Source organism: Drosophila obscura, unplaced genomic scaffold (assembly GCF_018151105.1).
Source record: "Drosophila obscura isolate BZ-5 IFL unplaced genomic scaffold, ASM1815110v1 contig_216, whole genome shotgun sequence".
Lineage (NCBI taxonomy): Eukaryota > Metazoa > Arthropoda > Insecta > Diptera > Drosophilidae > Drosophila > Drosophila obscura.
Window position 1 is genome coordinate 448683 of NW_024542808.1, and position 23874 is coordinate 472556.

A 23874-nucleotide genomic window follows, 5' to 3' on the forward strand; every position below is an offset into this window, starting at 1 on the left:
AACCAGATATAAGATGCTTAAGTTATGTGAAAATTAGAAGCACTACCTCTGAAAAAAAACATTAAAAAAATACCAGATTTTTTAAAATTCTTAAAGTAAAAACTAAATCATAAAAAAAACATAATTCGTTAAAAAATTAAAAATCCCGAAATCTATCAGAAAAAGTCAATGTCGTGTTGACTTGTGTAATCAATGAGAAGAGGGCTTCATGGTGTGCAAATCACCACTGATGCGTTCATGACTTAACTGAATGGGCTCAAAACATACAGTGCCGCTCAACTGAATAGGTTCAAGAATTTTCAAAAGTAAAACTGCTATATCTGCAAAACCAACTTACCAATTTTGATGAAATCATTTTATTTAATGGATTGATTAATTTCTAAAGAAACACAAAAAGTTTGCGGTCTCTAGGAAACGTATTTATAAGATATGTACCTGGCCACGTTTCACTGTGGCACATTGTAGTTGCATGGATGAGAAGTGAGTCGAATAATACGTGCAACATAAATGTTTTTTCAATAATTGGACGGCATAAAATATACAATATTCCATTCCCGTCTCCGGCATCTTCAGTGGATCGACTCCCATTCCGTCTCCCGCTACGCATATGGATGCTTCATGTTATTATCTCTCCTACCATCTTCTTGTGCAGCATCTTTATTAATCTGTATAAATATGTTGGATTAATATTTTCCTAGGTTGGATCTGCCATTTTAACAAGAGTTCTACGTCAATAGAGCTTGGCTCGTGGTGTGGGCAAGACACTCCGAGACAATTATTACTCGTTACGCAATTTCCCTTTGTCTCTGTATCTTCTTCCCTCACACTCACCACCGCAGAGGAACACGCTCGATGTGCGCTCCCTTTCTCTCGCTCCTTTTATCCTCTCCGAGCGAGTTTCTCAGAATACACTCGCTATTGAACACCTGGGCCGACATACACTGGGAATATTATTATGATCCGACATATATAAGTATTTATGATGATTATACTAACAAAAAACCATTTTCAAAATAAATAAAAAACTTATGTAACGCTTTCCACACAGTTTTCCCGACTTATTTAGCAAAGAGTCACTTTTAAACTATTTCTATACAATTAGCCAACTCGGTCTAACCAGATTTATTTCATCTGTACTATATGAGCACTCTAAACCGACTGAATTTATTTTTTTATTTATCTAACACTTTCCATACAACAGCCCAGGAAAGGCCTACTTTATACAACAACTCAAACATTTTCCGAGTATTCTTAAATTTTCTAATTTACCGCGCAACTTTCTTAATTTTTTTCTTTCATAAAAACCTTCTCATGACAATAACAAACACAACAAAAAAATAATTAGCAAAATCGGTCCAGCCGTTCACGCGTGATGCCAGGACGAAGGGAAATAGGGATTCATTTGTATATATATAGATTAATTTGTTTTTTTCAGAAACATATTCGTCAATATTGCTTAGTAAATGGGTCGCGAAAAGCAATTAAAAGGTCAAACAAAAGGTTACATTAATTCTGGCCTAAATCAGCGCGAAATTGTTAAAAAAATCGGACGAATACAAAAAATGTAGTTGGCAACTGTATTCGAAATGAGACAACATACAAAAGCAGTCCAAAATATGAAAAGTGGGTTTCAGCACACGAAAATTTTGGCAACGGTCATTCGCACTAATCAGAGTGCCAAACATTTAAAGCAATTGCAATTTAAAAAATAAAACACCTGATGCGCCTAAGAAAGCACGGCTTTGTTTTAGAAAAGAGCCATGCATGATAACATTCCGCTCATTAGAAAGTGTTGAGTGGTGCTATGGACAAAGAATGTCCCCATTGTCACCCGCTCAAATATAAACAAGAGTCAAATGGTAAGTGGTACGCATTAGGAAAGGTGCAACTACCTGAAATTGAGACATCACTTCATGATGAATACCCTAAAGGTCAGCTCGAATGGACCAAAATATTTTTGGTCGGATGAACTGCTCATCTTGATTGAGGTGCGACCATGGACTGAAGAAGTGTAGAAGTGTGCTTTCACAGTGTTCGCGAGTGGGTCGATAATGTTCTAGTCACTTTAGTAGTAATTTTAGTTTGGTCAAAATCATATCTTTTGTTTGGCTCTAGTATTTGTCCTGTAAATTTTTGTTCGGAATAGAGCCTATGGCATTAGCACACACAAAGCCACAAATACACTCTTTTTGGATTTCAGTCGAGAGTGGGTGTGTCAATTTCGAATATACTTTGTCTGAAAGGATTCTAGTGAGCAAGAGCCCTGCGCACTCGCTTCGCCAAAGCGCCAAACCCGTTTCAAAAGTGAAATTTTTAAATCACTCGAAATGCGTAGTCTGAATACTACAAGATGGTTTTCAAATATGAATGAGGAAGAACGGAAGAGGCCATAGTCGGAAAAAATTTCTAAACTGGAGATATTATTCTCCATCTAGGAAAAAATCAACTAAGTTATTTTCTTGACCACTGCCTACTATTAGACGACCATTGACGACGTACACGTCATGCAATAAGTAGTCTGAATGTCCATTATAAACTTACAAGGGGAACAGGCGGAAGAAAACGGAAGGAAACGTGACCCTATTGCACAGGTTCGCGCAGCACATTACCAACTCAAATTCGATGAATCGAATTTATCAGGCAGGTCGGTTTTCAGATTCACTTTGCGTTTTACTTTTCAGTAAAAAGTAATACTTTTCATTTCAAAGCACTCTGGAATCCACAAAAGTGAATTTGTTTATTCCCTGTAGTGTTACTGCTGTTATACCCACTCGCCAGCTCATACAAAAAGGCCTCTGTTATGTTTAACAGAGATTTATCGATGACAAATCGGGCTGCCACAGCTGTTAAGATGAATTTACTTCTTATGTTTGCCCTGATCAATTTTTTCAGTTCTAATTTGGAGGTTGCTTTAAATAAAAATGATTTATCAAAAGGCCAAAAGCTCAATTGCACTGGTAATGGAGTCAAATTCATGTCAATGCCGATTTGAAAACGGAAAAGTCTTGCACATTTTTTTGTGAAAGTAAAAACCGGAGCCTCCCTGTATATCTTCAAACTAAGAAAATATTAATTATACCTTAGACGTTAGGTACCAACTAAATTCAAATGCCTAAAAATTATTATTGAATATTAATTTTTTTTTATATTTCAGCAAAGTAATGTTTCAAGCTCACGACAGCAACATTATATCTTTCTATTCAAAAAGCATTTATTTTGCGACAATTATATAAATTTAGACGATACAGTCGAAAAAGAATTGTTATACCATCAAAATCTACACAGTCTACGCAGCGAACGTTATCCAATAACAGAGATGGAAGCAATTATGCTAACAGCTCTTCAGGGGCAACTGGAACTTGGTGACTGTCGTGATATATTAAATGATTATCGAGCTGTTGCAAGTCATTGCTTGCCACCAAGATTTGTACCCAACATACCTCACGAAGCCGTCGCTATGCATCATCAGAGTCTTCGGGGAATGTTACCAGCAGAAGCAAAAAAAGCATTTCTGAATTTAATACAAAGTTGGCCTCTCCATCGCGCCACAATTTTTGATGTAATGGTAAGTACATTGTAACGAATTTTCGGTTCACCCGGTTTTGCAGCGTAGCTAGCTCGGGGGTTGTGCGGGATCCGTTCCAAAAAAGGTATTTGATAGAGATTGTGATCAATTAAAAATACCACAAGCTACACTGTTTAATGTAGTCGGAGTTTCCGAACCACTCCCGGATAATAATTTTCTGTCACAGGATACGTCGCATAACCGGACACTTGTTTACCCAGTACAAATGTGCTCAAAACGTATACAATAACAAAAAAAAAAATTTACTTAAAAAAATAAAAATAAAATCTTGAAGTAATGAATACTATCAATAACATTGGAATTTAAGCTGATATACCATCACAACACCTTATTCGACCAATGTTTTCGTCTCAGTATATATTCCCATTGGAATTATTTTATTTTAAATTAAGCTTTTTTTGAGTAAATCTCTTATAGAAATGGTACTTATGCACTTATGCTCACTATTTAGGAAAACGTCTTTTCCCGATCGTTTTTGATGTACATTTTTTTTTAAAGGTATTGATAAATTTTTGTAATATCAAATGCTCTTTTGGATCATTTAAAATCATTCCCCAATATTTTGTCCAGGCTAAACTCATTACGGAACATTATATTTATATAGAGCACAGTAAATTTGCATTTTCCAACCAATGTGGCGCTTTTCCGAACAGTTTTCTTACAAGTTCAATTTAACTATAACCTTCGTAGTTTCAACAAGGATTACATTCCTGGGGGAGCCATCAGGATATCTGGCAGATATCCACGCAACTAGCCAGTAAATGCGATAAGAAAAAGCGAAGCTTTGACCAGATTTTTAGGAAAAATCGGTATTCTCCATTGGCACTTCTGCACTGTCCGATTATGCGTTGAGTCTCATACAAACTTTTGTTTCGTTTTTCGATTCAAACTAACTGTTCTTACTAAAAAGTATGAGTTTTTTTTTATTAGTTAGCTATAGTAAAAGTACACGTCCCTTTTGGTGAAAAAATGGTCAAAGTGCCCACCACAATCTCCCGATATGAATTTTGTTTAAAAATATATGGAGCCATGTAAAATCGCAGATGGTAAAATATGCGGTGGAAGTGGAGTGCTGATGTTGTGGGAGAGGACAAGGATGCATGGTACGCTATTTTTCCTGCAACGCTACACCCACAGTATGCTAAATCGCAGTTTCAACATCGCATAGACGAACTAATTAATTTAAACTAAAAAGGCTGTGTGGACACATACAAAACTGTAAAAATGGCTTAAGAAAAAAAACCTAGTAAAATGATTCACCAACAAAACAAGACTAAGATCTTTAGCATTCATATAATATAAGACAAGATACAGATCGTTGAAGTGAGAATATTGAACTCGTGTTAAGCCTAGTACTCAGATCCAAAAACTGTTTGCTAGCAAAAAAATGTCATATATGCTTCTAGCAGCCAGTGGTGTGACCAAAGGTGTGCACTGAATTCCGTACGGTTAAAATGCTCAGACAGCTGCTTGGTTTTGTTTAAAGTTAATAAAATGCACTTCTTCAGCCGGTGTCGCTCTTCCCCAGGCATATCTTGGGCTCCCCAATATTTTATTAGCAAGCTAATGTGTCTGACTATCAGCAGCAGCAGACGGCGACGCCTCCCGTGCCGACCACCGTGAAGACAAAATGTTTTGAAAACAATATTTGTTTTATATTTATAAAAATTATTGTCCTTCATATAATGCTGCAATAATTAGATTCTATTTGTCTTCATTATTTAAATATTTGTATTTGTATTTTGTATTTTTCATCCTAGCGCGACAAGCATATAAATACTTATAAATTAAGGCACTAGTCACAACAATTCTAATAGTTATTAACATTTAAAAATACAGAATACATAGTAACATTTAAGAGTAATTACAGTTAGAATTATAATTGAACTTATGTACTAACATTTACTGACAGAATAAATTTAATTTCATTTCTATAGGTCTCGCTCTATTTTCATCCATCCACACTATTAAAAAGTTTAAATTATTAAAGTTAGGCAGTGCGCAGATGTTCCTCCAGTGCGATCTTGAATTGCTTCGCGCCACTTATGGCCTTAAGGCCATAATTGCTTCGGCCGTGGGGAAGTTGGTTCCAAATGCGGACAGCATATACAAACAATTGCCGCATTGTGCAGGAGTACTTGTATTTAACTGTCATACTGTTTCTGGTCCTTCTTGACGTGCTAAACCTAAGTCTTTCATATACTAGGTAACAAGGTTATTTGGTGTATATAATTTTCTGCAATAATGCCAAGACTCTATGGTTTGTCCATGATTTAAGTGGCATATCGAATATCTTAATCATTGCGTTCTATGTATATGTTCTTCTTCTTCTTCTATGTTCGTTCTATGTATATTATTAATATATCTTGCTATATTATTAAAAGCAACTTGCAGCTTTCGTTGGCTATCGGAGTTACAGTCACTAAAGACTTCGATACCATAAAGAAGTACTGGTGTGAGGTACATTGTTGCAATTGTTTGTTTGATTTTCAGTGGTAAAAAGTCTTTCGTTATATATAGCGATCTAAGGATTCCATATGTTTTTCCGACTGATTTATTTATGTGGTCATCCCATGTCAACGTTTGATTAAATGTAAAACCCAAAAATATTGGCCCGTTTTACATATTCTATAGGGATATTTTCAATCGATAATTTTTGTAGAGTATCAGTGTTGAACTGTATTTTACCTATGACTATACATTTTGACTTATTTGGGTTTAATAAATATAATATATATATATATATATATATAATATATATAATATAAATTTAATATACTGACTTATGGCTTTTAATTCACTATTACAAACCCGAACACAGTCATTAATTCTACCAATAGGACGACTAACATACATTTGAACGTCATCAGCAAACATATGTACTTCACAATTTGTCAATACACTCGGAAGATCATTAATATACACAGAGAATAGTAATGGACCGAGGACAGATCCTTGAGGAACGCCACGCTTGACACATAGGAAAGACGAATACAAATTACACTAGTCAACACGATTTTTCCTCAAGGAACAAAACGAACTTTTTCTTAAAGATTTGCGGCTTAGAAATGGTTTGATGATATTTTTTTAACCTTTTTTCAGAGGTAGCGCTTGTTTTTTTCACATAACTCTAGTATCATACGTCTGGTTGTAAAAAAACGTTGCTATCTTGAAAAGATAATTAAAGCAGCTAGAAGTTGAGTCCAAACACTTTGTGATTTCAGCTTACCGTCTGGGAAATATAAGGCATTGAAATGCAAAAATTATGATTTTTGTGCGGTATTTTTTAGGAAATTTTGACTTTAAAAACTCAGAAGAAGTCGAAAAAAAATTATATCCTGTGTCCTCTATTTTTTTGTGTATAGGTGCATTAAGTGCGTCGTTTAAGTTATCGCTCTTTAAAATCTATGGAGAGACTTTGGAGCTAAAATTTGTTAACCAAACCTAAAATATGCAAAAAAAATGAACAAAAAATACCTTTTGGAAGGTTGCGAGCCCAACTGCCAATTGGGAACAAAGGAACGCGATCAGGTACCAAATGTACAAATGTCTCAGACGGTAAGCTAAAATCACAAAGTGTTTGGACTCAACTTCTAGCTGCTTGAATTATCATTTCAAAATAGCAAAGTTTTTTTACAACCAGACGTATGATACTAGAGTTATGTGAAAAAAACAAACGCTACCTCTGAAAAAAGCTTTAAAAAAAAATACCAGACTTCAAAAATTTTTCAAAAAAAAGTTATGCCATAGAAAAAAACCTGAACTCTTTAAAAAATTTTAAAGCCCCATATTTATCAGAAAAAGTCGGTTTGGATCCTTGAGGAAAAAAAGAGTTCGATTTTGTCGAGTAGTGTTATTAATGGACACAGTCTGCCTCCGATTACTCAAATAAGAGAAGATCAGCTTTGTTGCTGCACGCGAAAAATTACATAGATGCCTTAGTTTAAAAAAAAGAATTTCGTGGTTAACCGTGTCAAAAGCTTTACTATAGTCTAAAAGAGTCAAGAACGTTATATTGTCATTGTCCAATTTTTCTCTGATACCTTCCACTACGTTTATTATTGCTGTTGTACAGCTTCTTCCCACACGAAAACCTGACTGTTTGTCAGTCAAGAGTTTATTAGCTGTCAAGTAATTTGTCATCTGACCAGCCATTAGTCGTTCTAACGCTTTTGATAAAAAAAAGTTAATATAGAGATTGTCCTGTATTCGTTGGCAGATTTTGGAATTGGTAGTATTTTTGCTACTTTCTAAGAATCAGGATATATTGATTGTATGGCAGTATTTTTGGCAATAACAATTTTATAAATTTTGGATTTATACATATCATCAATACCAGTTTTTTTTTTTTTTTGTTTTTTTATTACGGGATTTTATTTATCGAATCTTCCCTATTAGAGACTTACGACAAGTATACAAATCTTAGCCTAATATATTTATTTAATTAATTACACTTAATTACTTGAGTACGTACCTAGCTAAGTATTATTGCTGGGTGGGAAGGTCTCTTCGCCGGAGTCGTGTATGGCTAGTGTGCCAAGTTAAAGACTGCGCAAGTCTATTAGGATGGGCTTGAAGCTTGGCCTGGTACTTTGCTTTCACTTTGGCAATTTCATCTTTGACTGATCCTACATTTAAGGCTTTATGGATATTTTCATTCCGTATGTACCATGGTGCACCAGTGATAGTTCTTAGTATCTTCGATTGGGCTGTCTGGATTATTTCTAAATTACTAACGCAAGCGTTTCCCCATAGCTCGGAGCCGTATGTCCAGATGGGTTTGAGAACTGCATTGTACAAAAGTACTTTGTACGGTTTTAGTGGTGAACGGGTGTTTATTAGCCAATGTAGATTACTAGCTTTAAATTTAAGTAGATTTCTCTTCGCTTCGATGTGTTAACGCGAAGTAAGCCTTTTATCTAGATGAACACCAAGGTATGTTACTTCGGTGGTTTGTGGAATGCTGATATTGTTCAGACATAATGGAGGGCAAGTTTGTCTGTTTAACGTAAAGGTTACATGCTTGCACGTTTGCTCATTTGCATGTATCCGCCAGTCTGCTAGCCATTTTTCTAAGACCACGAGATGAGATGATAAGTGTTCAGTGGCCCTTCTTGGGCACTTGGAGCGACTTAATATGGCAGTATCTTCAGCAAATGTCGAAGTTGTTGTTAGGCTGTTTGTCGGTAGATCTGCTGTGAATATGATATACAGTGTCGGTCCAAGCACGCTGCCTTGAGGTACCCCAGTTTCAAATGGATGATATTCAGAGAGGAAATCTTTGCATCGTACTGCGAAACTTCTTTGCTGTAGGTATGACTCCAATATTCCATGGATGTTCTGTGGAAGTAATATTTTGATTTTGTGGATTAAGCCATCTAACCAAACGCGGTCGAAAACCTGGGCGACATCCAGAAAAACAGCGGAGCAATACTCCCGTCTTTCAAATGCATTTCGTATATCAGAGGTTATACGGTTTAATTGTTCAATGGCTCCGTGTTTTTCGCGGAATCCAAATTGGTGAGTCGGGATGGCACCGTTGATGTGTAGGTGTTGATTGATACGATTCAGGAGCAGCTTCTCAAATATCTTTGATAGGCAAGGCAGTAGGCTGATATGATGATGGCTTGGACTTGTCTTTTCCGGCTTTATGGATCATTTTGATGACTAATTTCCTCCATTTTTAAGGATAATAACCCCATTTCATCATGCTGTTGAATATCACAGCAAGGAAATATACTACACTGAAATCGTGGCTCGGAGGTTTCATTTGCTTTGAGCTTTGTTCTTTAGTGACACTTGTGACTTCTCCTTATTGGAATATGATAGGCGGAGTAGCTTCGGGATTGTTGGTTGGTGGGAGCACAAAGCTATTTGTTGCTGGGTGTGGTTTGAAGACGTTTTCTAGATGGACGGCAAATGTATTTGCCTTCAATATCAGTGGAATTTGAATTAATTTATAACATTGATTCGAGGACATCTGACTCAGTTACACATGAAAAACTAAACTAAACTAATTATCATTATCACAAAAGCAGTTTGCATCATCACAGTTTCTATATAGATTTTGGGGCAAGTGTCAACATAGTCAGTTTTAGTCACTTCAAGTACTTTGCAGTCTAAAAATTGTTCATTGAGTACATCATGATCAACATTACAGATGCGTTCATTGTTGGATTTACCAATACCCACTATTAAGCAAGTGGACCATGTCTGCTTGATTGATGTTGCCTTAAAGAATTAAAAAAAATATTTACGTTTCTCTGAGTTATTTAATTATATCACCTTCTTCCTAAGTAGCTGTTATGTACCGCTTCCATTTTCGAAATGAAGTGTCGCGTTTTTTTTATTAATATTCTAATTTGCGAGTTGAACCAGGGATTGCCACGAGGTTTATCAGTTTTTGCCACTAGAGGTATTGATCTATTATATAGGTATATTATATTATTTTGGAGGACAGTCAATTGTGAGTCAATATTAGGATTGTTATATATAGAGTCCCAGTCACATGTATTCAAGTCAGCACTTAACAAGGCATAGTCAATATTTTTAAAATCTCTATAAACTATTATGTTTTCGTTTAAGTCTGTATTAAAATTATAGGTCAAGAAAATTAAGTCATGTTTCGAAAACATTGGCATGGAAAGCTGACTGAACGTAGAAACATTGTGATTATGGTTTACAAAAAAAAGTCAAGTAAAGTATCACAGTAATTAGAAAAATGGGTAGGTTCAGATTTGCTTACTAACTTAAATCCCGTAGCTTCTATGTCATCCGATAAGTGATTTTCCCTCAGTATATTACTGTTGAAGTCCCCAGCTAGTATTACTTCTGTGTAAGTAAGTGTCAATGTCAATGCTATATACCGCTGAGGTCTATACACACAGCCATACAATATCCATTCGACACCATCACTAGGGTGTTTACATACAAATTTTGCATTTAGACGTTTACTTACATATATGGCTACACCTCCTGCGTGACTATTTCGATCAGATCGAAACAGGTCATAGCCAAAACATTCTACTAACACATCATTAACATGAGACGAAAACCACGTTTCAGACACACATATGACATCAACATTGGACTGGACAAATATATACCTAAATTCGTCAATTTTTTTAGTCAGGCGTTGGGCATTAATGTGGCACACACGCAAACCTTTTCCTTGATTCACAAGTACTCTCAGCATTGTATAGCTGCTCGCACTGGATGTCTATGCACTATCATTCCTTGTCAGTAAGGGGAGATAATGTGAAGAGAGTGAGATCCCTAACAAAGATTATTACTAGAAGATAATGGTTCTTAAAAATAATGTTGAGTAAGAAAATTAACTTAGATAATCGAACGAAAATTTTTGTTGTTGTTGGGGCCTCCGGATGGGGGAGCTTCCTCAGTCGCAACATCATGGATTAGGCTCTGCAGGGCATAGAGATCTGCTCCTAAGGCAAACAGATTCGCCGTGTTCGCCGATGATTACAGGATCGACAACAGACTCATGTGCATGCACCCGCGACTTGATGCGAAAAATCTTCTTGATTTTCGGTGGTGGGAGGAGGCCTAACGAGTAGAAAAGGCCATTAAAGAGAGCCTTTAAGTTCTCGTTGTCCATTACAGGCACTCCATGTACCCGCACATCATTTGCAATGAGTGCATCGGCATCTCCATTGGCTTTGGCTTTGGCTTGGAGTTTTGCCTCTAACTCTTCCACCTTGCTGCATAGCGCACGGACTGTATCGCTTCTCTCTTCAAGCTCTACCATTCGTTTCCCAAGTTGCTCGACTTCGTCCGAAAGACTATGAAGCTTAGTCTCAAACTTCTCAGCCGTCTCACGCAGAATTTCATTTGGTTTTTTGTTCTCATATTGCAATGTTTGCTTCGTGTTTGCTGGCAAAATATATCAAATCGATATAACTGTCGAGGGGTTGAAACATACCAGCAATATAAATATATTCGGATGCTTTTCTAGTATATACCGACCTTTTTTTTGTTGATCTGAGTACTGCCTTCCGTACAGAGCCCAGAAAACAGTTTTGCCCGAAAAATTTGGTTGCTCTAGCTCTTATATCTCTGAGAACTAGGCGCTTTTCGACACGGACGGACGGACAGACAGACATGGCTATATCGACTCTGCTATTGATGCTGATCAAGAATATATATACCTTATGGGGTCGAAAACGTTTCTTTCTCTGCGTTGCACACATCCACTTTTACCACAATTCGAATATGTATACCCCTTTACTCGTTTTGAGTACGGGTATAATACTGCACAAAAATAATAAGTTTTGCAGTTTAATGCTTAATATTTCCCAGACGGTAAGCTGCAGTTACAAAGCGTTTTCTTGTTTATTTTTTAGCTTTTCAGAACGGCAAAGTTCATTACAACCAGATGTATCACACTTAAGTTATGTAAAAAAAAGTCAAAAATAAAAATACCAGTTTTCTTATTTTTATTTTCTTATGCTTATAAAAAATATCTGCCGTAGAAAAAAAAAACACAATTCTGTAACAAAAATGTTAAGCCCCAAATCTATCAAATAGTGCTATCTGTCTATTATTTGATTGAACTAGCTGCGCTTCTGTGAAACCAAATCAGATGCGTCTGGCGTATCGGCCACGACCTTAAGGGCCATGACTAGGAAACCTAGACTCCTCGCCACCCATGGTGTACCATTCCGTCTGTGGTTCGTTCGCGTCCGTATGGTCTCATGTGGGCCTAGAGGTCCGTCTGCTGTCCATCGGCAATGCGCCAATTCGGCGTGTGGTTAACTGCCGTCCCCGAACTAGTCGTCCCGTCGCGGGTATGTGTGGGTGGGGGGTGTGCGCCCTCTGCATTTGTTATTTTAAGGTCACTGGCGTAAGTACGAAAGAATATATATGTTAACCAGTCACCCCCAGGACAAAACGCTTTGTAAAGTGGGGCTTAGAAATGGTTTGATGATATTTTATTTTTTTTTCTATGGCAGAACTTTTTTTAAAGAATTTTTGAAAACTGTTATTTTTTTTTTAACCTTTTTTCAGAGGTAGCGATTGTTTTTTTCACATAACCCTAGTATCTTACGTCTGGTTGTAAAGAACTTTGCTATTTTGAAAAGATAATTAAAACAGCTAGAAGTTGAGCCTAAACACTTTGTGATTTCAGCTTACCGTCTGGCAAATATAAAGCATATAAAGCAAAAATGATGATTTTTGTGCGGTATTTTTTACGAAATTTTGACTTTAAAAACTCAGGAAAAGTCGAAAAAAAATTATATCCTGGATCCTCAATTTTTTTATGTATAGGTGCATTAATTTGGCGTCGTTAAAGGTATCGCTCATTAAAATCTATGGAGAGACTTTGGAGCTAAAATTCGTTAACCAAACCTAAAAAATGAAAAAAATGAAAAAAAAAACCTTTTGGATGGTTGCGGGCCCTGTCTAGAGGCGTCCCAATCAAGGCCACGAAGTGCAAAAAGGAGAAACTGTTTTTAAACGGACTCAATCATATCCTAATATTTTTGATAATGCGGAGACCAAACGTAGTAACCATATTCAAGGATAGGCCGGACAAGGAATACATATAAAAGTTTAGTGGTATAAGGGTCGGTGAACTCCTTAGACCATCTTTTGACAAGCCCAGGACTCCTCTGGCTTTATTAGAAATAGCGGATATGTGGGAGTTAGGTTGGACGTTTTAAGGTATTGTAGTCAAAAAGGTAAGGCTTGCTGCGATTGAATGTCATGACATTACATTTGGAAATGTTATGGAGAAGAATGTTTCTTAAGCATTAGTTGTTGAGGGCGTCAAGATCGGATTGGAGACATAACGGGGACATGGGGTCGCTATAGGAGAAACATAACTTCACATCGTCCGCATACATAAGTACTCGGGAATGAGTTAAGACTTGGGGAAAATCATTGATGAACAAATTAAACAACAGAGGGCAACAAGATGGCTACCTTGAGGTACCCCCGACGATACAGAGACAGGCTTAGAAAGAGAGTTATAAAAACAGACACGCTGAGATCGATTACAAAGATATGCATTAAACCAGAAAAGAAAGTTTAGGCGGAAACCCTAGGAGAGATAATTTATGAATAAGCAGATTTTGATTTACTGAATCAATAGCATTACTAAAGTCAGTATAGACTACATTAGTTTGAGATAGAGAATAAGGAACAACAAAAGTGTTGGAGCTTGGAAGTAATCATTTTTTCGAGGAGTTCGGGAATGGCAGATAAATTGGAAATCCCACGGTAATTAGATATGCCCGATATATACCCATTTTTATGAATGGGAATAATATATGACTCTCACCAGACGGTGGAAAAATCCGTGAGCTCTAGAGAGGCGGGGGCTGCGCCGGGCCTGGGGGCCTGGGGATACACTAGGCCGGGGGGGACGGTTAGAACTACTCATGAGGAAAGGATATGATTGATTGGGAAAAAATATGTCAGATGACATCAGATGGAGGGTTATTAGAAGGAGCTGAGTAGCAGAGTTGAAAAAATTAAGCGAATAGATTAGAAATTTCACAATCGTTATCAGCCATACATCCATTAAAGGAAATATATGAAGGAAAAATTGACAAACCTAAAAAATTGCTTTGGATTACGCTTAAAGTTAAGTCTACATTTATACAGGTAGTTATTATAACATGTTTTATTAAATAAAAAAAATTTACTCTTAGCGATTGGATACTTAGAGATGTCAGATTGAGAACCAGTTCTTTTGAAACTTTTATACAAGAGAGATTTAATATTCCGAAGGTTTATCAAACGTCGGGTGAACCAAATCGGACCACTAGCATAACGCGAAGGTGAAATTAAAGGTACATAGGTATTATAGATATTAACAAGGAACAATAAAAAATGCATTTGTAGCCGTTTTAATTTCATGAAAGTCGGCGAGAAATGACCAATCGATCTGAGAAAGTGCGATATTCAAGCACGTAAAGTCAGCTTTCTTGAAGCAAAAGATAGACGGTGGCTTTACGGGAGATTTGATGGGATCAGAGGAGGGAAACTGCACGGAAGTGTGGGATGATAAGGGTCTTCTGGGAAAGATAGAGGAGATCCTCTGCAGACCACGGTATGTCGATATGTCGGAAGTAAAAACGAGATCTAGAATCCTACCCAAGTTATTGGATATAGCATTAGCCTGACCCAAGGATGTGTCCGACAATAAATCGACAAAATCATGCTGAATAGATGGAAACATCAGGTTGGAGTGCACAGAAGGAGACCATGAGATATAAGTTAAATTAAAATCACCAAAGACAATTTTCTTTGGGACGAAACAGACTGAAGACGGGAAACGTGAAGCATATATGTGGAAAATTCGGAGGACGGCGGAATGTAAGAGCAGGATACAAAGAGATTAAAAGAGGGCCAACAAAGGTTAGCTTAGGTTGACCCGGACGGCCCTCATGGGGCCACGCATAGGCCGGTATGGCCCTTAGTTGTCCGGATGGGGGGGTGCATTAACCTTCTTCATTGTTGTGAGGTTTCAAAGTCCTTGAAGATCGAGGTGTTTTTCGCGAAGGCAAGAAGTTCCCCTGGTGTCCTTCTAGAGGCCTCTTCCAGTGATGCCATCACCGGGGTACCCAGGTATTTTCTTCTTACCCTTGATAGCGCCGGGCAGCTGCATATGAGGTGTTCCAGGGTTTCGATAGCCCCTTCTTCATCGCAATGGCCAACCCGACGCCTTCCTTAGCCAGTACATCCGCTGTCTCGTTACCTTCGATGCCCTGGTGGCTGGGAACCCAATAGATCCGCACTGACTTTGTCGTGCTTAGGTAGTCTAATGCTTCTCTGCTCGCCAGGACGTTTCTGGAACTGACCGGTGACGACTGCATGGATCTGCCGCCTGGCTGTCCACGAACAGGTTTACCACGCCGTGTGAACGATCGATGAACTGAGCCGCCTGTGCCGCTTTCCGTATGGCGTAGACTTCCGCCTGGAATATGCTGCATTAGTCCGGTAGCTTATAGGACAGCCCTATCTCAGGGTCTGTACAGTATATGCCCGCTCCTACTCCTCCTTCCATCTTGGAGCCGTAGGTGTATATGTTGAGGTGTTGAGTCTGGTCCCGACCCCTTTTCCAGTAGTCGAGTCCCATAAATGAGGTTGTGTTCACGTCCAGGCAAATTTGGGGGATCATGTAGTCAGATATACTGGTCATGTCTCGGCCAATTGAACTGTGCCCGAATCCCTGTAGAGACATGTTTCCTGATGCTACTAAGCGTTGTGCCGCATTTCCTGCAATCAGTTGAGCGTGGGTCGATTCCGATTATGGTTTCGAGTGCTTTTGTTGGAGTTGACCTCAACGCCCCCGTAATGCAAAGCAGTGCCTGCCGCTGGGTCCTTTCCATAAGCTTATTGTACGTCGTCTTTTCTGTCGCTTGCCTCCACACTAAGACTCCATACAGCAGAGTCGGTCGCACCACCGAGATGTAGATCCAGTGCATTAGAGCAGGTGACAGGCCCCATGTACTGCTGAGCATCTTCTTGGATGCATATAGCGCAATGGTGGCCTTCTTCACCCTTTCCAATACATTTGGTCTCCATGCCAGCTTGCTGTCCAGTACTATGCCGAGGTATTTGACTTGTGTTCTCGGGGTCAGTCTGGTTTTTTCAATTTTCGGTGGATCCATGCCGGTACCTTGTATCTCTTGGTAAAGGATGAGATCCGTCTTGTCCGCATTGATACTGAGTCCTACTTTTTCGCCCACTCACATATCTCCCTGAGTGTTGATGGACATACTCCCGTAATAATTATGCTTATGTCATCCGCATAAGCTGCTATTTATGGGGCTCTCCTTTCGAATCTCTTTATTAGGTCGTCGACCACCAGGTTCCTCAGGAGGGGCGAGAGGACCCCACCCTGAGGTGTGCCTCTGTGTTCCCCTATCACCAAGGAAGCGGTGCTCCATTCTGAGTACACCCGTCTACAACTTAGAAGGTTCTTCATCCAGAGGTTTATTGCGGGATGCGTGTTGGTCGCTTCTAGGCGGTCCATTATCGCGTTGGTATTCACGTTATTGAATGCTCCGGATATGTCTACGAACACTCCTAGAGCATAGTTTTTATTTTGGAGGGCATTTTCGATGGTGGCTACTAGCGAATGCAGTGCCGTCTCCACCGATTTCCCTTTGGTGTAGGCATGCTGGTTGGTTGGCATCCGCCCCTCTACATCTTTCTGATGTGTAGATCCAGCAGCTTTTCTAGTGTTTTGAGTAGAAAAGAGGTGAGGCTTATCGGTCTGTAGTCATTGGGGCTCATATGGCTGCACTTTCCTGCCTTTGGAAGGAAGACAATCCTCGAGGCCCTCCATTGAACAGGGATATAGCGTGTACTCAGGCAGCTGAGTATATTGCAGAGAGCCATGTGGTGATCACGTTTTTGGTCGCCTGTAGCATGGCTGGAAATATACCGTCTAGTCCAGGTGCTTTCGTACCCAAAAAGGAGTCTATAGCCCATTGGATTCTCCTAGACAATATGAGACCCGTTCGGGGAATGCTGTTCCTCAGTTGCTAGGTCCTGATGCGTTGTAGCGTCAGCAACCTCGGTGCATCCTGGGAAGTGAGCTTCCATTAGTGCTGTTAGGGCTTCTTCACTGCCCTCAGTCCACCGTCCATCGTTTCGCTTGAGCTGACTCTGTATGGTAGGTTGCTTTGATAGCAGCTTCCGGAGTGTAGCCGTTTCTGGGACTTTCTCGATGTTGGAGCAGAAGTTCCTCCTGTGCCCTTCGTATTTCCTTCTTGTACTCCCTGAGTAGGATTTTGTATTCCTCATTGATCATCTCATCGCTGGCCTGTATGCGATTTTGAAGAATTCGTTGAGGTTGTTTCTTTGGAGCGATGGGTCCCGGTTCCACCAGAGTGGTTTGGTCCTCTTTTTCGTTCTCGAGGGTGGGCACGATGCGTGGTACGCATCCAGTAGTTCCTTGGATAGGGTCTACAGGGACGTTTCTATGTGTTCCGGGGATTTCGCTATTTCACCCGGACGATTCGCGAGCTTCGAGGTAACTGTCTTTTTCAACTTTCCCAGTTTGTGTTCCGGGGGTTTCTATAGACAGTTATCTTCAGAGAGTGTTCAAATTCGCACTTAAACTGAATGTACTTGTGGTCTGAGAAGGATGGTCTTTCAAGGACTCTCCAGCCAGATACCAAAGTACTTGTTCCCGCTACGAGTGTTAAATCTAGCACGTTTGAAGAGGTGGGCCCTACAAAGGTGTATTCCTCCCCTACGTTTGCTACTTCTAGGTTAGTTGATAGTATGAAGTCTAGGAGTGACTCACCTCTATCGTTGATGTCGGGGCTTTCCCACACGTTGTGATGTGCGTTTGCGTCCGTACCGACGAGAGGTTGCTGGTCTTTCGGGCTGGCTTCCCCCACTAGATGCCTCAACTCTTCAGGTGGAGCTGGCCTGTCGTGAGCCTTGTAGCAGGAAGCTACCATCAGGTGCCTTTCCTTACTTTCTAGCATCACCACGGTCAGATCGTCAGTGCTGTAATGAGACATAAGGTGAGCATGGATTCCCTTTCGTGCGATTACGGCGGTTCTGTTCCTGCTTACCGATGGTGGATAGAACACGTTAAAATTTGAGGACTTTAGTCCGGCCGCAGCATGTACTGATGCAACCCATGGCTCCTGGACTAAGGCTATGTCGGTCGGCGCTTGCTCCTTGGCAAAGAGGAGCTCCGTCGAATACTACCGTCAGGTCACCGTCCTCCTCCTCCTCCGAGTCCAGCGCAAGACCCTGGGCGGCCTCCACGATGGTGTCCAGACCAAGGGCCTTCTCCATCTCGCCTGCCTGAAGAGTGTGCGCATCCATATCTTCGGGGTGGCCTTTTTTCAGCCGCAGGTAAACAATGCCCATCCCCCACTCCATCTTCCCGAATCTGGGGTACAGCAGGTCCTCTGCCTCCTTGCTGATCTGGATGATTGCACTCTGGCCCCCTCATTGGGTAGTGGGCTCCAAATGTGCAGTATCCTCCAGTATTCCGTTGGCTCATCAGAGTTCTGCCGCTGTAGTAGCTTCAACTCACGGTCCCTTTGGATTGCGATGGGGAAGATTACCTTTGCCTTTGGTATGGACGGGATTAGCTCCCTGTCCACCACCTCCAGCTTGGCCCCCTCCCACAACGCTTCCAATTGGCAGACCGTTTGCGTCAGCCACTTGAGTGTGGGGTCGTCAATACATTTTAGTATTTTGACCCCGTTAAGCCACCCTGCACCATCGAACGTGGTCATGGGGCCGTTGGGTCCTCCTCCATTCGAGCGAACAGCGCATCCACGAGCCGCGCGTGCACCGTCTTCCACCGCGCCGCCGTTATTTTGCCGTTCTCGTCGCTCCGGTCAATGAGTGCCACGATTAGGTGTCGTTTGGTCACCTCACTGACATTCGCTTTTTGGGGTCTCTTCTCCGGTTTGGGTGTGGGTCCTGCCACCTTGGGGCCGCGTTGCCGCTTGCTCACCGGAGTGTCCTTGATGGCACTCTCGGTCGAGCGTTGCGTTTTGGTGGCGAGACTCTCCTCCACCTTGTTGGCAAATCCCTCCGTCGATGCCTTCATCTGCGGCATCTGCGCGAAGTGCAGCCGTCCCTCTTGTATCCGTTGCTCGGCACAGGTCATTTTGGCCTTCTCCTCTTCAGAGAGGTCGTTCCTGCCCTGGAGCGGGCCCATGATCTTGAGGGCCGCTTTGTACTGGGCCTTCGCCTTCAACCCCTCCGTGGAACGCTTCGGCCCCTCCCTGCGGTTCCGGGGAGCGGAGAAGGCTATCTTCCTCCGTCTTGGTTACCGAGAGCACGCTCTCCAGGTCCGAGTCTGTATCGACCACGGCACCTGTGCGGCTCAACTTGGAGTGAGTCGTTTTTGTGGCAGTAGCATTGCAACTGATATGACCTGCTCCCGCCCTACCAGAGGTGTGGCCGCTGGCGACACGCAGAGAGGATTGCTCCTCCCCGTGCCCGCCGGTGGTAGCAGCCACGCTTTCCACCGACGTTTGGGTTGACATCCCAACCCTTGCTTGCTCCTTCTTCCGCTCCATTGTTGGCCCAAAAGGTCCATGCTGGTTAATATTTTTCGGGGGGACCACCCCCTAGCGTTTTATGCCTACCCGCCAGGCACCTCCAGCCATGGCCATGGTTCAGTTCCCCCAAATTTTTGGTCGGGAAGACCTGGACCTGGCCTTGGCTAGACACTGCATTACCCCGGACAGAGCAAGCGGCAATTCATTACCCGATCCGGGATAATGCAGTGCCCATTGCCCAGCCGGCACCTTCGGGGAGGGTTCAGCTGGAGGATTTTCGCCGGCCAGGGCCAACAAAGCTTAACAACAATAATTTCAATTTTATTATGCTTTTCGACGTAAAAGATTTGGGACGCTATGTCCGAACGAACAGCAATCAGGACACCGCCACCACGAGATGGACGATCATACCTATATATATTAATTTTGTCAATGAGAATCTCGGAGTCATAAATAGATGAGTTGATCTAAATTTCAGAAAAAGCGATTACATCAGACTCGAAAGATCACTGTCAGTATATATGTAGCTTGTTAAGCTTACTGCACGCCTAATTAATGCGTATATCTAAAACCAAAAATATTGGCCAAGAATTATTTTTTTTTCGACTTTTCACGAGTTTTTAAAATTAAAATTTTGAAAAAAAAATACCGCAAAAAATAATGAAATTTGAATTTGAAAGCTTTATATCTTTCAGGCGTTAAGCTGCAGATACAAAAGGTCTGGGTCGGATTTATGGCTGCATTTGTTAGCTTTTCATAACTGGAACAGTCTATGCAACCAGATATAAGATACTTAAGTTATAAGAAAAATAGAAGCACTACCTCTGAAAAAACCATGAAACAAATAAAAGATTTTAAAAATTCTTAAAAAAATAAATGATACCATTAATAAATAAATTTAGGTGGGGCGACAGCAGTTAGAATAGATACAGGGATGATGGAACTATTAGGTAGAACCGGCGTTGCAGATTCAACCCGAGGGGCAGAATCAGCTGATAATCAGCCATATTCAGAGTTGACGGTGGATGCCGAGGAGCCTCCACATCCATGCTAACAGCAGTGTCAGCGGGTTCCAGTGAAGGCACCGAAGCTCCAGCGACGGAATCGTCATTGACTTACCGCCTGACATCGCAGTCAGACACAGGCGCAGGAGAGGAGGTGGATGCAGAAGCCACAATCGTTGCCCCATTAAATCCAAGTTCGACAGCAAAGTCTATTAAAGACGGTGAAAGAATTGGGAGTAGGGGTGATCGCGCAAATGCAAGGAAAATATCTTTATTACCATTGGGCAGACTGTTCTTACCTTTCTTTTTCTTTGGCGAATCAGAAAAAATTTTAAGATTTTTGAAGTGTGACTCCATGGAAAGACACTTCCTGTCGGAATTCAGAGTTGACGGCCGCAAATTCATTATGAGTTTGTCTCATAAAAACTCGCATGTCGCATGGGTTCCGCGCGTAACAGTCCTCGGCTTGGTGTCGCATGGGCCACGTAATGGTGCAGTCATTACATATCAACGTCCAGACAATCAGACTGCAGTCCCAACATGTCCATTTAAGGCCACAGCGAGACTTCATCAAGTCGACTACGCGTCCACCAATTTGTCCGAGTCCAGCGCATACCGTGTGTGTCATCTTGTCGCTCAGCCAGCAGTAGGTGAAAATTGGCTTTAGGGCTACCGAGCGGCACTTTTAAGCACAGCATGTACTCATTATAGGAGTGTAGACCAAAAAATTAGATAAGGAAACGGTAACAATCAAGTCGGTGTAAATGTTTAAGCTGACTCTCGCGTTTGTAACACTGAGATAAGCGCACAAAAAATAGTTTTGGTTAGGTTAGGTTTATAGGGCTGCTCGACCGAAGTCGAGGTCACTCGGAGGCAAGTCTGCCCATTGTGATGCCCACACTCGTCACGGGATATTGTGCGGTGCCTAGGAAGGTTTCGCGGACCATCCCGAGTCCTCTATAAAGAGCACCAGTTTCTCTAGTAGTATTCTCTAGTATTTGGTGACGCCTCCCCAATAGTGTCATTTGACCCCAAAAGCGAGCGAGAGATCGCACAGCTGTTCTTTCCATGAGAACTCTGAAACACAGTAGTCCTCCACCTGGCCGTTCCACTTTCTTCCTTAGGGAGTATAGTGGTGTGACCATAAGGCGATGGCTTCAAGAATTGCTCGGCTAATAGCCTAGCGGCACTTTTCTAGGTATAGCATGGTGTCCAGAGCTGCCTGTGGGGTGGATTTGAGAGATCCGCTGACCCCAAGGCATGCTGTACGTTGGACTCTACGGATGTTCTCCATGTTAATTGCTTCCCACCATACCATGCCTCCGTATGTCAGGATGGGTCTTATTACCGCTGTATACATCCAATGGATGATATGCGGCTGTAAGCCCCATGTTCGTCCAAAAGTCTTCCTACAGGTGTAGAAAGCTGCCATTGCCTATTTCTTCCTTTCCTCTGTGTTTCTCTTCCAGGGGAGTTTGGAGTCAAGGATGACACCATGCTTCGATCGATAACTCGAGTGTCGTTCCACCAATTGCTGGTAGTTTGAATCTCGGCATCTTATATCTTCGTGAGAATAGTGACGGAATGATTTAATGGCCCAGAAAATCTTGTCTGGTGCCATTATATTTCGTATGAAATCCTCCATTTCCTCTCCTTAATGACGCTCAGTGCCGTTGGTGGCTTTGCATTCGTCACCGGTGACATCTGAGCAACCCGGGAAGTGAGTACTCATGAGGAGCTCTAGGGATTCTTGGCTGCTCTCTGCGAAAGTACCATCCTGGCTTCGGAGCAGGTCTGGTGTGGTGGGTGCCTTCGACAGTACACGTCGAAACCTTAAGGCCTCAGTGGTACTATCTATGGCATCGCAGAAGGCTGCCCATGACTCCCTTTCCCCAGGACCTTCTTTACGGTTGCGGAGAAACGATGACAGTCAGTCCGCTTTGGATTGCGGTGGGCCTTGGGCCTCTCCTTGCTCCATTTATGCTGTACACTATCCTTTTGTGGTCCAAAAAGGAACATTCACTGGACACGTGCCAGTCATCGATAGTAAGGTAGTCGCTATTCGAGGTCATTCGAGGTATCTATAACCTCTGCACGGTTCCTGTTGCAGAATGTGGGGTGGTCTACCCGGTTGCACACAAGAGGATATGTGGACAAAATGTACTCGAACAGCGACTGTCCTCTAGAATTTGACCCGTACTTTCCCAGAGGGAGTGATGGGCATTCGCGTCACAGCCTAAGACAATGTCGATTCCCTCCCTCCGCGATTGGTGGATCAGGGCCCTGACATCCTCCGAGGGTGGGTCTTCTTCTTCATACGGCAGGTATGCAGTGGCCAGATATAGGTTTTTCCCGTCCTTCCTCTCACATTGTGCCACCGTTAGGTCCGGAGTGATGTACCTAGAAGAAACCAGTATTTATGCATACAAGAAAGTATGTATGATGAACGGTAAGAATGGAGATAAAAATAGAGAGCGGCTCAGAGAGAGTGCATCGGGCAAATTTCAACAACATCGCAGTTGTGAATACGAATGCACAGAAGAAGTTGAAACAGTTGAATTTAAAGGCCTGTCTCCAGCACCGCGGAAAATTGTTGCAAGGAATTTGCTAGTTATTCTGTGGGGATGTGGAACATAGCTAAAACAGGGTTGATGAATCAGCTGTGTTTTTTAAACTGTAAAATTCTGCTAAAATTAAAAAAGGAAAAATATGCACTCTAATGATGAAGTGATTGTGTTGGTGGCATATATTGTTGCAAAACAAAAAAGAATAATTTTCATCTCTCTTTTTGGTTTTGCGGACAGTTTTTGCCTATATCTTGCACCATTCACTTCAGGAAGAATTGTAAAGTATATATTCCTGAGCTGGGTATCAGCTGTTCTGTCAGTTCACAGACGGTCCCGATAGGCAGCTATCGATATAAATCTGTGGATTCCGCTTGTGTTGCTGTATACACACTCCAGGAATACGTAAACGAAACATTCCTGTCACAGTTTTTTTTATATGAAGTTTGACAGGAATTTTTTGATTCCGCAGTGCTGGATACTATGCTTAAATAAGAAATAAATACAAAAAAAATTCGCTAATGCCCTCTGCACACTGAGCCCATCCCGGGGGAACGGTGGGAATTTTTGAAAGATGTGAAACAACGATTCACACTGAGGCCATCCACCATCCATGAGAAACAGCTGATGCTCACAATTGCGTGCGGTGAAAATTTGTAAGCATTTATAATTAAAATGAATATAAATAACATTGCAATGTTTGT

At 41.4% G+C, this 23874-nt stretch overlaps 1 protein-coding gene and 1 long non-coding RNA gene across 5 annotated transcripts in view; one reads left to right on the forward strand and one right to left on the reverse strand.

Moving 5' to 3' along the window:
* LOC111074873 (unconventional myosin-VIIa) overlaps window positions 1–23874 on the forward strand; it is a 348050-nt gene that overhangs the window by 314740 nt on the left and 9436 nt on the right. For all 3 annotated transcript variants that reach the window (XM_041594218.1, XM_041594219.1, XM_041594220.1), the window contains one exon: window positions 3155–3565. In XM_041594218.1, the coding sequence (XP_041450152.1) occupies window positions 3155–3565 (411 nt within the window). The remainder of the gene's footprint in view (window positions 1–3154; window positions 3566–23874) is intronic.
* On the reverse strand, window positions 346–1164 carry LOC111074872. 2 transcript variants are annotated; one of them, XR_002607869.2, is made up of 3 exons: window positions 997–1164; window positions 832–941; window positions 346–665 (listed from the first exon to the last, which is right to left on the reverse strand). It is a non-coding gene; the product is annotated as an uncharacterized LOC111074872 (long non-coding RNA). The 2 variants fall into 2 exon arrangements; XR_002607868.2 differs by having other exon boundaries at window positions 832–926; window positions 997–1162.